Source organism: Paroedura picta, chromosome 2 (genome assembly GCF_049243985.1).
Source record: "Paroedura picta isolate Pp20150507F chromosome 2, Ppicta_v3.0, whole genome shotgun sequence".
Classification (NCBI taxonomy): domain Eukaryota; kingdom Metazoa; phylum Chordata; class Lepidosauria; order Squamata; family Gekkonidae; genus Paroedura; species Paroedura picta.
In genome coordinates, this window is record NC_135370.1 from 72,566,085 (window position 1) to 72,581,521 (window position 15,437).

A 15,437-nucleotide genomic window follows, 5' to 3' on the forward strand; every position below is an offset into this window, starting at 1 on the left:
CTTTCAGTCACCATGACTAGTAGCCAGTGTTAGGCCAATCTGCCATGGATCTGTCTAATCCCCCTTTTAAAGCTATCTGTGCTTATAGTCATCTCTACATCCCCTGGCAGTGAATTCCTTTTCCTTTTATCTGTCCTGAATCTGTCCACTCTCTGTGTCCCATACATTATATTATAAATCTCTACTATGTCCCCCTTAGTCATCTTTTCCCTCCAAACTTGAAAGTCCCAATTTCTTTAGTATTTCCTCATAAGTAAGGTGCTCCAACCTCTTACTCATCTTGACTGTCCTTTTCTGCCTCTTTTCCATTATGTAATATCCTTTTTGAGTATTCCAAATGAGGCAACACTACAGATCTATATGGGGACATTGAAACCATCTAGTTTCAATGCATCAGCATGCTGATCCAGAAGGATATTGCTAGAAGCAGGAAACAGATTGGCATGGTTTTACTAGCAGACTCACCAGAAAATGGCTGCTGGGTTGAGACAGAATTGTTGGTAAGAAGGGTATCCTCCTCACCATGATGAAAAGCACAATTTCTGCCTGTGCTTACATAGGAACTGAGAGGCAAGATTATTCTGAAAGGGAAAAAGATTGGGTACCTGGAGGATTCTCTGAATGGGCAGCCAGATGAGGATCCTGACGAAGAGGATTTTGAGGAGGAGGAGGAAGAGGAGGAAGAAGAGGCAGAGGAAGAAACACTACGCAATGAGGCCAAAATGAAAGAGAAGGTATGTGATTAACCTGGGCATGAGTAGATGACTCTTTTTAGAGAGTGTCCACTGAGGAATAACTGCTGAAGACTCCTACATATATGGTGATCTTGGGAAAGGATGAGCCCTGATGATTCTCCAGAGGCCACCAAAACCCTCTGTGAACTTGCCCTTACATACCTTTTTAAATGATTTGGAGTCACCAAGTCTATTTAGAAGCTAAAAGTTGCTTCCTTCCTATCACCGATCTTGTAACCTGTAATATTCAAACAAGAGCTGTTATTTTTGTTTTACAAATCCACCCAACCCCTGGGTCTCAGTACGAGTTGAGCTAAGGCTCTTGCAGTTTCACCTTCCTTTAATGTTATTGTTGATTATTGTTATTATGTAAATGTTATTGCTATTGTTACCGCCTTACTGTTACTTGAATGATGTTACCTGTACTATTTTGTTGTTTCCTGTAAACCGCCCTGAGCCTTCAGGGAGGGCGGTATAGAAATACAATAAATAAATAAATAAATAAATATTATTGGAATAACACCCTCAATGATCAGCTGCATTAAAGACAACAATTGAACAAATGCAATATCTATGCCAGGAAAAATTCCCCTTTTTGAATTTCCATTAAAGAGAGAGGATAGCCCTATGCGGGAGTTACTTCTACGTGTGCATGCACATGTAATTGCAGAAAAGAGGGATGCACCCAAAACAGTAAATAAAGTGTGTGTGTGTGTGGGGAGGGGGGGTAAATTTTATTATGTTATTGAAAGATCCCTAAATGTTTCACACACAGTTTAATCAGAGGATGTGCAAGGCAGCCATCTCTCAGAGCATCCCCACTATAAGAAGTGTATCTTTTTATATGTTTTACAGAAATCCAAGCAGTGCCTCTCTGAAGAGCTTTCAGACTGTATTATCTACTGCAAGAGTGTACCCTTCTCTAACTTCCAACACTCCCGCACCCATTACAAGCCTTACGAGATGTCATCCTTCACAGAATCCAAGGCCCGCAAGCTCATCCGAGAAGCTGGTGAGAAACCTGAGAAAGAGGGCCAGTTGGCAGGCAAGAAATGTGGGGAAGGAACAGCTGGTCATATGAAACTCCCCTAAAGAGCAAGGGGTAAATCCATTAGCATGGTCCTTGTTTTAGCATGGGAAGAACAGCAATTATGGAAAATAACTTTCTCTTCAGCCCACACAGTGATACACCCTTTTCAGTCACTTATTTCCTTGATTCTATCTGTAGTTCAGTTGCCAGCTGCCTGCTGGGGCCTGGAGATCTCCTGGAATTACAACTGACTACAGTGATTAACTCCCCAAAGGAAAGAGACTGCTTTGGAGAGTGGCCACTATGGCATTATATCCTGCTGAGGTCACCTTTCCTTAAACTGTATCTTCTCCAAGCTCTTCACCCAAATTTCCCAACCAAGAGCTGAAAACCCTACTCTGTAGGGAAGATCTTATTCAGGTCATTCTGGGGTATGACATCCTATTCATCTTTGTTTGGTTTTGGGTTAGGCCTTTGCTGGGAAAATCCTGAATGACAGCTTGGGTTTTGTAGCTGGCTTGGAGCCCTATTACAATACATCTAATCTAATGCCAGCTCTAATGTAAAGTTCTCCTCCCAGCCCAAATGCCTTACTGCCTAGTTCACTGCATAGGACAGTCCTGGTTTCCTAACTGTTGCTTTGCTTCCTGCAGGGAATGACTTTGTCCGCCATAATGCCTGGCAGCTGACACGGATCTACCCCAGTGGGATCCGAGCGGACTCCTCCAATTACAACCCCCAGGACATGTGGAATGTGGGGTGCCAGATGGGTATGCATGAGGTGCAAGCACCAGGGAGATGAAAGAAGAAAAGTCATTTCCAACTTTTATTAAGCTTCTTTATCACCTTGTCAAGCTTCTGTAGAGAGGAAAGTCCCATCCTGCCATTCACGTGGCCTGCTCAGACTCTTTGTGGGGACATCTCTGGTGGGAGGACACTAAGCAGGGGGAAATGTCAACTGTCCCCTACTGTCTACACAATGGCATTATGACTTTACATCTCCAAATCCAACTTACAAGTTCAGGGGATTGGTTGATATTTACTATTCCCCTGACTAACCCTGGGCTGGCCAAAGTAGGAGGAGAAGGTTAAGTTTCCCTTTTCAAATGGCTGGGTTTACAAATTAAACCAGCATTCAAACAGTGACATGGAAATCACTGTTGATGATGTGATGATGGAAACTCGAGTTTGGGCTGTGGGTTTAAGAAGCAACCAAGAAATGATACAGTGGATAGGGAACTGTTGGTGCTATGATGTCTGTGTGTGCATGTATTTCATTTTAGCTGCATGTACCTATGGAGATTAGGGCATCCCCCGTGCAGTTTGGGAAATATCTAGAGATTTTATGGGTGGAAACTGAGGAGGGGAAGGACTTCAGTGTGCTGCCATAGAGCCTACCCTCCAAAGTGGTCATGTTCTCTAGGCGAACTGATGTCTGCTGCCTGACAATCAGATGTAATAACAGGTGATCTCCAGCCAGCACCTGGAGGTTGGCCACCCTAGTGGAGATGTAAGTTGGCAATGCTTACATGCTCCTCTACAATAAATAGTTTGGGCCTTGCATGGAAGGGCTAGCAATATCTCTGTTCTCAGCTCTGTCTCCATTGTGTCTGGTCTGAAAGACATTCCTGTTTCTCCTCCTTTCAGTGGCCTTGAATTTTCAGACAGCCGGCACAGAGATGGACTTGAATGATGGGCTGTTCAGTCAAAATGGCTGCTGTGGCTATGTACTGAAACCAGGGTTCATGAGGGATACAGAGACAACCTTCAGCCCAGAAAACCCGCAAAGTAGGGGTGACAGTGCTCTGAGCTTAGCCATTCAGGTAATATATGAAGCTGTCACTCATGCTTTTTCTAACCACACCTTGGAGAACTCCAAGAATGACTTTTTGAAATATGAAGGTTTTTTTATATTAGACCACTGGCCCCTCTAGCTCAGTGTTGTCCAAGAAGACTCACCGTGTCTCTCTGCAGTCTCTCTCTCTACAGTCTCTCTGCCCCCTCTCAGAGCCCTTTATATTGGAAGCACCAGTAATTTAATCTGTCTCAGTTGCCCTGCCCTGCCCTGGATAGGCTGGCTGGATCTCATCAGATCTTGGAAGCTAAGCAAGGTTAGCCCTGGCTGGTGTTTGGATGGGGATTCCTCCAAGGAATACCAGGATGGCTCCACCATCTCTGAATGCCTCAAAACCCCCACACGGTCACCATAAGGCAGCTGTGACTTGATTGCATGTTCCACCATAGTTAACCTTTATAAACTAGCATTTTGTTGTTGCTTTCTTGATCCTTTTGTTATCTACCCTGCTGTTTACCGAACTATATGTTATTGAATTACTATGGGATACATTTTACTAAGTTGATTGTTAATAATTTTCATATGATTCTCTTAGGTTGTACACCACTTTAAAACGTCATAAACTGAACTGGAAGCATGCACGTGTGTTCTGGCACTAGGCCCTGGCCCCTTCCTGATTTTTTAAAGACTCTTTTTGTCTACTTTATCTCTAGGGCTCCTGATCAAGTACAATATAATGGTAAACTGAGACCCCCTTTCATGGAACCTTGTTTTAACATTTTATTCATGTTCTTGCATAAAAACTGTGCATGATTTGAAGTGGAAATGCTCCCACTGGAATGAATGGAATGGAGCTCCTATCCTTTCACATGTCTGTTTCATTTCAGTTACTCAGGGGTCTTTCTCCACTGTGGTCAGGTGAAGTGCCAGTGGGTAAATTGAGCTTGGGATACTGGGCAAGTAAATAGTGATTTTTCAGTTCCTTTGAGCTGTGACAGTAGAGGAGAGCAAGAGTCAAGTAGCACCTTAAGGACTAAAAGAACGAGCTTTCAGGTCCAAGCTTCTTGGCTTTAGGCCACCATTTTCCGTGGCACAGGATATAACATGTAGCGCTGTGGCTGCCTTTTAGCTTTTACACATTGGGTTTCATCTGCTCTTTCATGCTCCTATGATCTTCTCCAGGTGATTAGTGGACAACAGCTTCCCAAAGTGCCGAATAGCAAAGAAGGCTCCATTGTGGATCCACTGGTGCGGGTAGAGATACATGGAATTCCTACTGATAGTGCCAAGCGGGAGACCAAATACATAGAAAACAATGGTAAACTACTAGTTGGCATAAAAAACAGCTAGGCTGAATAACAGTTAATAGGATTGTGTAGTGGGGAGGCATTACCGAGACAGAAATGAGGCTCCCCACATACAGATACACTTTTTGGCAAAAGAATGGCCGTGACTTTATTGTCATGCAAATGAGCATAAGCTCAGCATGGGCGGATCCAACCATCTTGCAGCCAGCAGACCACAGGGAAGCCACCACACCACCAACTAGGCTGGCAAGCACTTATCCATGCGCAGGTGTGGTCCCATTTGCCTACTCCTTGCTTGGTGCATGGGGGGTAGCAGGGGAGTGGGAGTCTGCAGCTGTCAGCTTCTACTGGGCCCTCCCTGCCACCCAGAAATGCAAGCCAGGTGGCCCCACCCCTCTGGGGATGGCAATGTGGCTCAGCATCCACACAGCCTCACCTGGGGAGACTTCTCACCTGGGGAGGCCAGCAAGCTCAGCTTCCCCTCAACATGAATCTGCCCAATGCACAACAATTGTGACAGTTGTGACAAAGAATACAATCACTATGAAAGGAAAACAGTCTAAAAACAGAACAGTAACATTAAAGCCTTCCCCCAAAAACAGTGCATTCAAAAAGGATGGGATGGGTGGGTTGCTGCAGGAGCTGAAGAGGGGGAAGAGAGGCTGAGTGCCAATGCACTGCCAAATTTAAAGGTCCTGCTGGCCCCACCCATCCCCACCCCATGCTGCATGTCAATCACAGTGGCAGCTCATATCAAAGTGCGGGAAGGCCTTCCTGCCAGTATGAGCTCTTTCCTGGCTTGGAGCCCACCTGAAGTCGCAATTTGCCACCTTGGTAAGTCCCATTTGCATTTATCAGTTGGCCTAACAAATGTGGCAGCTCATGATTCAACTGAACATCATTTGTTCAAGATGGATGAATAAAATTCCTGGTATAATCTGGGTCAAAGACATCCAAAATCTACATGGAGAAAAGTATTCTACCATGAGATTCAATTTTGGAAAACATTGTATTTATTAAACTTGCTTAATTTTTAGCAGAGGCCTAAGAATAAGTGCAAGGGAAAACCAGCTGGAAAAGACAATTGTGAATGCCCTTTTTTAAAAATTCCAAACTTGGGACAAGTGTTGACCACAGTCCAGTGAAACTTAACTTTAGTCTGCCTTTCCCTCCAAATGGAGAATCCGATAAACCAAAAGTGGCTTCCAATAAAAACATAAACGCACAATAAAGTACAAACACGAGAAGCCTTCTAAATGCAAAGCAAATATCCAAGCTTTAAGTACCTGCACAGGAAAGAGACAAACATTTCAGTATGGCTGTAACGAATTGACAGCCAGTTCCCCACATTTCCCTCTCTTATTCTTTGGAAAGTGAAACTGGAAATTTAGGTTGGTAAAACTGTCTAGAGAAGAATGTCCTGGACCTTTAAGAGAGGGTAAATGCATGGAAATGGGCAGCTGAAGATTTTCATGACATGAAAATATCATCACAAAATCCTATTATGTTTCTGTTAACAGGACAGGACATTTTTCTTCAGACAACCCTAGCTAGCTAGGAAACCAATAACTGGTATTATGGAAGGGAGCTGTGTAAGAATGGAGAAGCTTGTGGGAAAGCACAAAGAGATACTGAGTTTCCCACATTTATATCAGCCTTCTTTTTTCCTGGACAGGGTTTAACCCACAATGGGATGAGACTCTTCACTTCCAAGTGAGGGTACCAGAACTGGCACTTCTGCGCTTTGTGGTGGAGGACTATGACAAGGCATCACGGAATGACTTTGTGGGGCAGTACACAATTCCTCTTACTAGTGTCAAAGCAGGTGAGTGTCTGGTGTCAGCACCTTGGCTGCTTGAGGCTAGCACAGGCTTGCCTTATGAGAGTATCCTACAAATAATTCAGGATCTGTTTGCTTCTGTGAGCATTAAGTATCAAACAGGGAAGATTATTTGTTTAGAATGCTAAGGTATATGCAACCTGTATCCTTAAAAAAAAATGTAGTTACTTGGCTACGTCAAATGGCAGCACACAGGGTGACAACAGTGCAACCACACACATCACAGTGGAAGTCAACTGAACTTGCTTCCCTTCAAAGCGTTGGGAAAGAAAATGTCTGGTGTACAAAAAAGAAGACCTTGAAGGGGGTATCAAGAAGAAAATTAGGTGAAAGCAATTAGGTGAAGGCAGCACTATTAAGTGTCATTCCTCCAGATTGCTACTCTTACAGCAATTCCTCTTCCTTCTCAGAAGTTCCACACTTCAATCTACTCTCTCAGGCAGATATGTAGTTAGAAACCTGTCTCTGTTTCTCCTCTTTCCTATCAAGTATGTTGGTGTTGGAATATGCAAGATCTGTGGTGCACACAATTGAGCAGAATATAAGGAATGTCCTGCAGGAGGCTTTGGAAGAGTTGTGTATTTAGCATAGTTAGAGTAGGAACTTCCTGACGATTTTCAAATGATCTCCTCCAGTCTCCAGCAGGAGACTTCCTTCTCCTTTGAGCACACTTCCTCCCTGCTTAGAATGACTGCAAATAACAGAACAGTTACTGAGGCCTCTCTCTCTCTCTCTTCCCCCCCACACAAAGTTATCTCTCTTAATAAAAGCTGTCTTCTTCTTTAAGAAGCCTGGTGTTCTGCTCTCTCTGCATATCCAACTCTGCCAACAGTTAGTTCCTAAATCTTTAATCAGGCTGTGCACTTTTGCTGTGTTAATTGCTCTCCCAGTGCAAAGTATGTATGTCCAGCTGGCTGCTGTTTTGGCTTGTGATTCCCGAGCAGATCAGTCCCTTCATACAACTCACAGTATGAGTCAGCAGCATGGCTAAAAGTCATCTTATGCCAAGAAAAACCTTTGTGTTATTCCCTTTCTTGGTATTTAGAAGGTCAGCATACGATTGAAATTTAATCCTGTCTATTACTATGGTTCTCAAACCAAGTTGCAGAGTTTTGTATTCCCACCCCCAAGTGCCCAAACTGTTCAGAGAAACATGAATGAAATGAGCAGTAGAGTACAACTTATATAAATCCAAAAAGGGACTGGGGACACTGGAGCCAATTCAGCATACATTAGATAGTGCATTTTCAATGCACTTTAGACATAGATTTTCCTGTTCTGCACAGGAATTCCAGCTACAAAAGGTCATTGAAAGTGCCTTATCCAATGTGTGCAGAATGGGCCCGGGAAAGAAGCACTTTATAGAAACAAATAAAGATGTTTCTTCTGTTTGTAAAATAGTGGAGGGTATGAAGCTCATTGTTTGCATGCAGTAGTCTCAGGATCACTCTATTTACTTTTTGTCTCCTGCAGATCCCTGCCAGAAGATTAGAATAACTACTGCAAGTCAAAATCAACCTTACTAGGCTAGATGGACAACCATTCTGACTCGGTATAAAGTTAGCTCATGTGTTGTTCTTTTCTCTCTTCCATACAGGATACCGCCACATCCATCTTCTTTCCAAGGATGGCACAGGGATCCCTCCAGCATCCCTTTTTGTTCACATCCGGATGGCAGACCTGTCCACTGAGATTGACTAGACCACCCTGCTACCCCTCAGAAGGCAACTCCGCCCTCTCTTACCAGTGGGTGTGGGGAAGTTGGACAAGAATCATTTGGAAAGACACCGTAGTACCCTTTCTGCCTTCTTCTACTGTTCCTAGGAAGAACTGGACTTAAGAAGCTACTTTGCACTACTATATTTATTTTTGAAAAATATTTTTGTATAATTTTATTTTTTTTTACATTGCGATTTGCACAGATTATCAAGCCCTTCAAGAACACATACCATCTAAGTCCGTTTATTGCTATGATTCAGCTATTACATCTACCTCCCCTTTGCCCCAAGAACAAATCAGGCTGCTGTATATTGGAAGTAAACATGTTGCTGGGCAGATGTGTCTCTTTGACAGTATCAGTAAACTTCCTTCAGTCACTTTGCCCAGGGCATCTTTTTGTCTGAGGTCTGCCTCACCATTTCTCAGTGAGCTATGGAAGTAGGACTAGTCTGGCCGAAATCATTGAAGCAGGGTCAGCCAGCCGATGATCACATTTTCCGGAAGTGCCTGGCCATAATAAACAACACCGGGTGGATAAGCCAAAGGGTTTGAACTGCTGCAAAAGAGTTCCTCCACAAACCAGAGCAAGTTATATATATACCTGTGCATTTGAGTTCTTTTTGTCTCATGAAAATTCATCTCAATTGTCTAAAAGTCAAAGGATTTCTGTTTCTCTGTAGTCCTGTTCCATGTGCAGACCTATCCTGGCACCTACTTAGCAGCTGAGGCTACAAATGCATGAAATGTAGAAGCATGAAATGATAGCATGGATGCATAATCCAGGCACTGCTCATCAAAAACCATGTATGAATATGCTAATGATGATAGTCTAGTGAAGGCAGTTCACATTTTGTGCTGGAAATTGTCAAGCGATAGGACAACAAGCAATGTGCGATGGATGCCACTGTGAATGTAAATCTGCTGTAGGCAATCAGGAACAAGGAAAGTCAGATTCAGATCTTTATCACAACAAGGAAGGTCACCACAGGCCATCAGTTTCTCGAGCATTACCTTCAGGGTGGGAAAATGTACAAAGTCATCTTCTCTGCCCCATGGGATTGCCTTTCATGTTAAACCTCTACCAAGGAGCTCCAGCAGCTGCCACAATTTACCCAATTTTGATACATATAGTTGGCTAGGCCTGAATCCGTCTCTTGCCTTATGGATTTCTCTTTTCCCAGCTAAGATACACTTAGATAGAAAGAATCCTTTCCAAAGATAAATTACTTGGTGTTCTACAAAGATGTCAGATCCCTTCTAGTTTCCCTCAATGTTTCTCATTTCCCCAGAAGCATTTAAGAGGATCTACACACGTTGACCCATTTAAGTGTGTACAGCCATTCAACCTCTCCTTTTTGCTCATGGCCTGATTTGTATTTCTCAAGAGGAGCCTGATTCTGCAGCATTTGAACCCCACTGCTTTAAATCTCCTGCTGACCTATTTCAATTGTTTACACAACAGTCAAAGGAAGCAGAAGAGGACAGGAGCAAGGCTTTTGAGGACATTTACTAAGTAAAATAAGTCGTGCAAGGTAGCAACAGAGCCCTGGAGGTGGAAAACCAACAGGCAAGAGACTTTGTCGCAAGGCTAGCCAAGAGGACGAGGCATTTGGTACTCCAAATATTGTTCTTCATTTCAAGTTGAAACTTGCTGGGTCTCTTGAACTGCAACCAACATGGAAACAGCACTCTAACCATGCAAGATCCCGCACAATGATCCTGCTTGATTACGGCATGTACTTTTCTCACCTTGCTTTGCTTTTTCCCTATGCAAAAGGTCCATTTGCTCAGGACAGATGTTCCTACTCTGTTCCAAACTCTTCCTTTGCTTATCTCAGGTATCTTTACAGATACAATATCTTTAGCAATGCATGAATGCCATTCTCTTCCAAATACTGTTTCCTTTGTATATCTGGAGGCTCAGGCCTTTACAGCCTGATTTACCTAATTAAAAATAGTAATTAAAAGAACAGACCAAACTACTGGGGTGGGAGAGGGGGAAACAGTCTATGAATCATAACAATCCTATTACTGTAGTAAAAGTTTGTAATGAGGTGAAAGTATATAAAGGCCTAGCAGAACTGGAAAAACATAACCTACCCTAAAGTCCTTGTATCTTGGTAAGAGCCTCGATGTCCCTTTAGGAATATATCAATAAGGCTGGCAGTAAAACCTGTCATGCAGAAGCTCCATAGCCACTTCCCTTGACTAGGGCTGCCAACTCCTGGAGATTTGGGGGTACTTGTGGGTTTATGGCCAGAGAAAACGCACAAAGGGTAAAAAGGCCTCTCGAGCACATGGCATAGCTTTATTTATTCAGAGGTAGACAAAGAACATTTCTGAGGAGTGTGTGTGCACCCAATTGGTCAGGTCATACGAAACCCCTAGCAAGAGATCAGCGGACATTCCACAACCTTATATGGCAAAAAGCCAAAGCCTAATTAACTTGGAGTGCAATCCCAGGTTCGGCCATTAAGGGGAGTGGTTTGCCAACCTCCCGGCCTGGTCGAAACCAGGACTACAGGTACAACCTGGGGGAGGGCTTGAGGAAGAGAAGGAGTTCAGCTAACTCTAATGACAGAGTCCACTCTCTGTAGCTGCCATTTTCTCAAGAGGAACTGCTCTCGGTAATCTGGAGGTCAATTGTAATCCCAGGAGATTTCCAGGCTGTCAATTTTATACCCTGGCAACATTTCACTCTTTGTTTCATCCCTAGCCATGGGTCCCTTTTCCAGGGGACCACTGTAGTGCTTCTGATCCCAAATGCTGCCCTTACAGTGAGGTGCCTGCTGGACTTGAGTGACTAGACTCACTTGAGGAAAATGAGACCTGGGCCAAAGTCTCCCTGTAACCATGAAACTCATAGCTCCTTGTCATTTCCTTTCTCTGCCAGCATTTCTTCCTTCCTTTCTGCACCCAGTTGGGTTCCTGCTTTGTTCCTGCCAGCTCTGGCTTGGGAAATATCTGGATATTTGGGGGGTGGAGCTGGTAGTGGGAGGGATTTGGGGCAGGGAGGGACCTCATTAGAGGAATCCACCCTCCAAAGCAGCCATTTTCTCCAGGTGAACTGATTTCTGTCACCTGGAGATGACCTGTAATTGTTAGGGATCCCCAGGTCCCACCTAGGGACAGTTATCCCTACTGCTATGTTGTGCTGAAACCTTGATATCTGGAATGGTGGCTGGGCATCTGCTACCAAGCTCAGCAGATATCCCATTCCAGCTTCCCCCCGGCTGCTGAAGTTCTGTTACTTTTAAGGTTGCTGTTATTTTCTAGGTTTTTTTGTGGTATTTGTGGAAGACAGAAATTAAAGTTTTAACTTCTTTAGCAATTAGGAATGTTGCACCAGTCAAGCAGAGGAGTCCTGGAAAACCAACTTTGCATCAAAGTTGTCAGTTGATTCAATTTCATAATGGGGGGGGGGAATCATATTCGATCTGCGGGGACTTGTTGGTGATTCCTGGCCCCCGGGAGGTGCATTTGGCCTGGGCCAGGGCCAGGGCCAGAGCCAGAGCCAGAGCCAGAGCCAGGGCCTTCTCGGCCCTCGGAATGAGCTCCTGGAACAGCTGCGGGCCCTACAGGATTTATCAGCTTTCCGCAGGGCCTGCTAGACGGAGCTCTTCCACCACGCCTATGGCTGAGGCCAGCGCCTCCTTGTAAGATCGGACCTCCCCTCTTCGCTTCTCTTTTCAGGGTTACGCATGCAGTGATCCCTCGTCTCCTCCTTGGGTAACGTGACCAGATTGTCCCACTTTTGGAGGGACATCTGGGGGCACTTGGCAAATTTACTTATGTTGAAATTAAAACATATTACAATACTATTTTTGCATTCTGTGCATTCTATGAAAATTTTTGTTGCTCCATATAGACCAAATTTTAAATCAAGAACCCCCCCTCCCCTAGTCAATGTGTCCCACTTTACCAATGTTAAAATCTGGTCACCTTATCCTTGGGTAATGTCGCCGTTGTTGGGTTGGATGATATGATTGTGTGTTGGGGTGTTTTTATGTATTAGAGGTTTTATGGGGTTTTATATGCTGTTACCCACCACGAACCTTATGGGAGTGGCGGGTTATAAATCCAAATAATAATAATAATTATTATTATAATAATTATTATAATAATTAATTATTATTATTATTTTGATTTATTTCCCGCCACTCCCAAATGGCTCGTGGCGGGTTAGTGTCTTAAAACCCCATTAAAACTCCCATTAAAAGACTTTAAAATGTCACAACCTGGCGGCACAATAATATCCCCTTCCTACCCCCCTTCCTAAAAAAGGGGGGGTGGAGGAGAAAGTCAACAATGTTCAAGAAGAAGCCCGGGGAGAGCAGTCAATGTACCCCAGCAGCCCCAGCCTCAACCATAGACCTGGCGGAAGAGTTCCATCTTGCAGGCCCTGTGGAACGTTGAAAGGTCCCACAGGGCCCGCAGCTCACCCGGGAGCTCATTCCACCAGGTGGGGGCCAGGACCAAAAAGGCCGTGGCCCTTGTCGAGGCTAGGCGTGCTTCCCTAGGGCCGGGAACGACCAGAAGATTCTCACTCGCAGAGTGCAGATCCCTGCGGGGGGCATAGGGTGCTAGGCGGTCCCTCAGGTATGTGGGTCCCAGCCCGCGTAAAGCCTTAAAGGTTAGAACCAGAACCTTGAACCGGATCCGGACAGCAATTGGTAACCAGTGCAGCTGCCTCAGCACAGGCTGGATGTGGGCCCAATAATATCACACCACAAACCTTAGCCACAAACCAATAAAATTTAAAGCCTTAGGGTTTAGGCCAGTGGAATTCCACTGAAGTCTGTTGCATAAGAGACCTTTTCGGCTACCACATGGTACTTTCAATTAGCAATTTCAAGGAGCATAAATTAATTTCAAGCAAGTGTAATTAGTTGTCCAGCAATAATCTTGCCAGTCTTTTGTCTTTGTGGTGATTCATGAAAGTGGCACAATCCCTTTGTAGTGTTGGGCCGTATAGTGACGTGCTTGGAGGCTCCCACACACCTGCCAGCTAAAGTCTACTTATAAAACACATTATCTGTTCTTTGAACACCTCTTGAAATTGAAATTGTGCATAATCAATATGATTTCCTTCCCACAAAGGAATTTAGAAACACATAAAGCAGATAGATCATTGTTCCACTTGCAGTTTCCTGAAAGAAAATCAATGGCCTATGCTGAAAGGTGAAAGCCGAGCTTGAATTACAAGGGGATGACAGAGGTCTCCCCTAATCTCTTCTGATTGCTTCTGTGGATTTGGCTAGAAAAGTGTCCAGACTTGGATCCACAGATAATTTACATTCTCCCCCCCACCAGCTACTATTTTAGGGCCTGTAGCATTAGAGCAAGTTTAAGGATTTGCGGGCCCTAGCAGAGTACAATTGCGGTGGAAACAGCCAGACTGCGTGTGCAGGGTCATCACTCCAAATGTCCTTAAAGAGGGAACAGAGGGGAGGAGAGAGGCAACAGCCCTGATCCATTGGGGAGCAGGGGAAGGCACTGTGGGGCCTGTAGCACATGCGACATAAACCAGCCCTGCTGATAAATCAGCCTAGAATAAGGATTCTGCCTCTCATGGACATAGTGCAAAGAAAGGGGAAGAGGATAGAAAGGCCTCACTTTCCCCATAATGGAATATGTTCTATTTCTATATTAACATAGAACAAATCAGCACAGAACTTCATAGGAACAGATGGAGGTGTGGTCTATGAGAACTATTGGAGGTCAGTAGGTAGGACTTATAGCTTCAATTCACCGTCTGGCCTCTTCACAGCTCCAGTAATCAGATTTATGGACTTTGCTATTAGAATATAAGATGGAAGTAGGACACTTACCTCTTTCGTTCATTTTTAATTCATTGTTAAGTGAAGGCCTCCCTAGATCATCTCAGTGATGGATCCAGTTGGCAGGGGAAGGGGCTTTATTAATTGCATCAGCAAGAGCCATTGTAGGCAAGAACAAATTGGTTTGTTTTGTAAAAGCAACTGTGCTGAAAGTGATTCAGCCTTAATCATACTCATTGTTGCCTGTACAATTCTTTGAATCTCAGCATTTGCACCATCTCTCCTTATTTTTAAGTTTTCAAACTAAGTAGTGATTTTTAAAGGTTCAAAAGTAGTGTAGGATTGGAAGACCACTTGATTTTGCACTACATTTTCTGTCTGCCGAATTTTGGTTATACTTTAATGGAGATGGCAAAGTAGGGGGAAATTGACAGAAAAAGTGAGGGCAAGAATAACTAGCTGAAGCAGAAGGGCTACAGTTCCACGGATGGGGAAAAACATGTTCTTACCTTGGGGAAAAATTCTGTCACTACATAATGAATGCAAAATTTTATAAGCTTTGACTGACTGGTTTTGGTTGCATAATTTGGATTTCTTTACCCCAGAAAACTGGGGTAACATATCCACAAGATCAGAGGGATGAGCGTAGGACATCCACAATCCTTGATGCTCCCCCTGACTTCTCACCCCCATCCCCACAACACCTCACCAACTTTACATCTAAAATGTGTTTTAAAAACCTTAAAAGTGAGACTCTTGGGAAGAGGCAATTAATGACTTAATTTCATATTGTGGCAGGAAGGGGAGGCGAAGTCATTCATAATCCTGAATCCTTCCGCAGACTACAAAACAGAAGCAGGCATTTTTCATTCTGCTCCGCCACAAAAGAACATTACTTCAAATATTTGCAGCTGCACTATGTGCAAACTGCACCTTGGGTTTGTCCAGGAGTGGCAGCTCAGACTAACAGGAACACCAGAGGCAAGGGGCGCCAAGGCAGATCTTTGTTTCCAATCCCAGCCCCACCAGAAGCTTTTAGTTGCCTCGTCACCAAAAAAAGAATACATGCCGATTTGAAATTCTGCTTGAACATGCGGCTTCTCTTAGAACAGGGGTAGTCAAACTGCGGCCCTCCAGATGTCCATGAACTACAATTCCCAGGAGCCCCTGCCAGCAAATGCTGGCAGGGGTTCCTGGGAATTGTAGACCATGGACATCTGGAGGGCCGCAGT

General features: G+C 44.2%; 1 protein-coding gene across 4 annotated transcripts in view; it reads left to right on the forward strand.

Annotated features, from left to right (window-relative positions):
- The window catches only part of PLCD4 (phospholipase C delta 4), a 37,934-nt gene extending 26,550 nt beyond the window's left edge, over positions 1-11,384 (forward strand). For 2 of the 4 annotated variants that reach the window (XM_077320690.1, XM_077320691.1), the window contains exons 10-16: positions 561-734; positions 1,590-1,746; positions 2,418-2,534; positions 3,412-3,587; positions 4,742-4,877; positions 6,542-6,691; positions 8,304-11,384. In XM_077320690.1, the coding sequence (XP_077176805.1) occupies positions 561-734; positions 1,590-1,746; positions 2,418-2,534; positions 3,412-3,587; positions 4,742-4,877; positions 6,542-6,691; positions 8,304-8,407 (1,014 nt within the window). In that variant the 3' untranslated portion in view covers positions 8,408-11,384. The remainder of the gene's footprint in view (positions 1-560; positions 735-1,589; positions 1,747-2,417; positions 2,535-3,411; positions 3,588-4,741; positions 4,878-6,541; positions 6,692-8,303) is intronic. The other 2 variants (XR_013228185.1, XR_013228186.1) reach the window with 2 other exon arrangements.
- Positions 11,385-15,437: the final 4,053 nt, after the last annotated feature.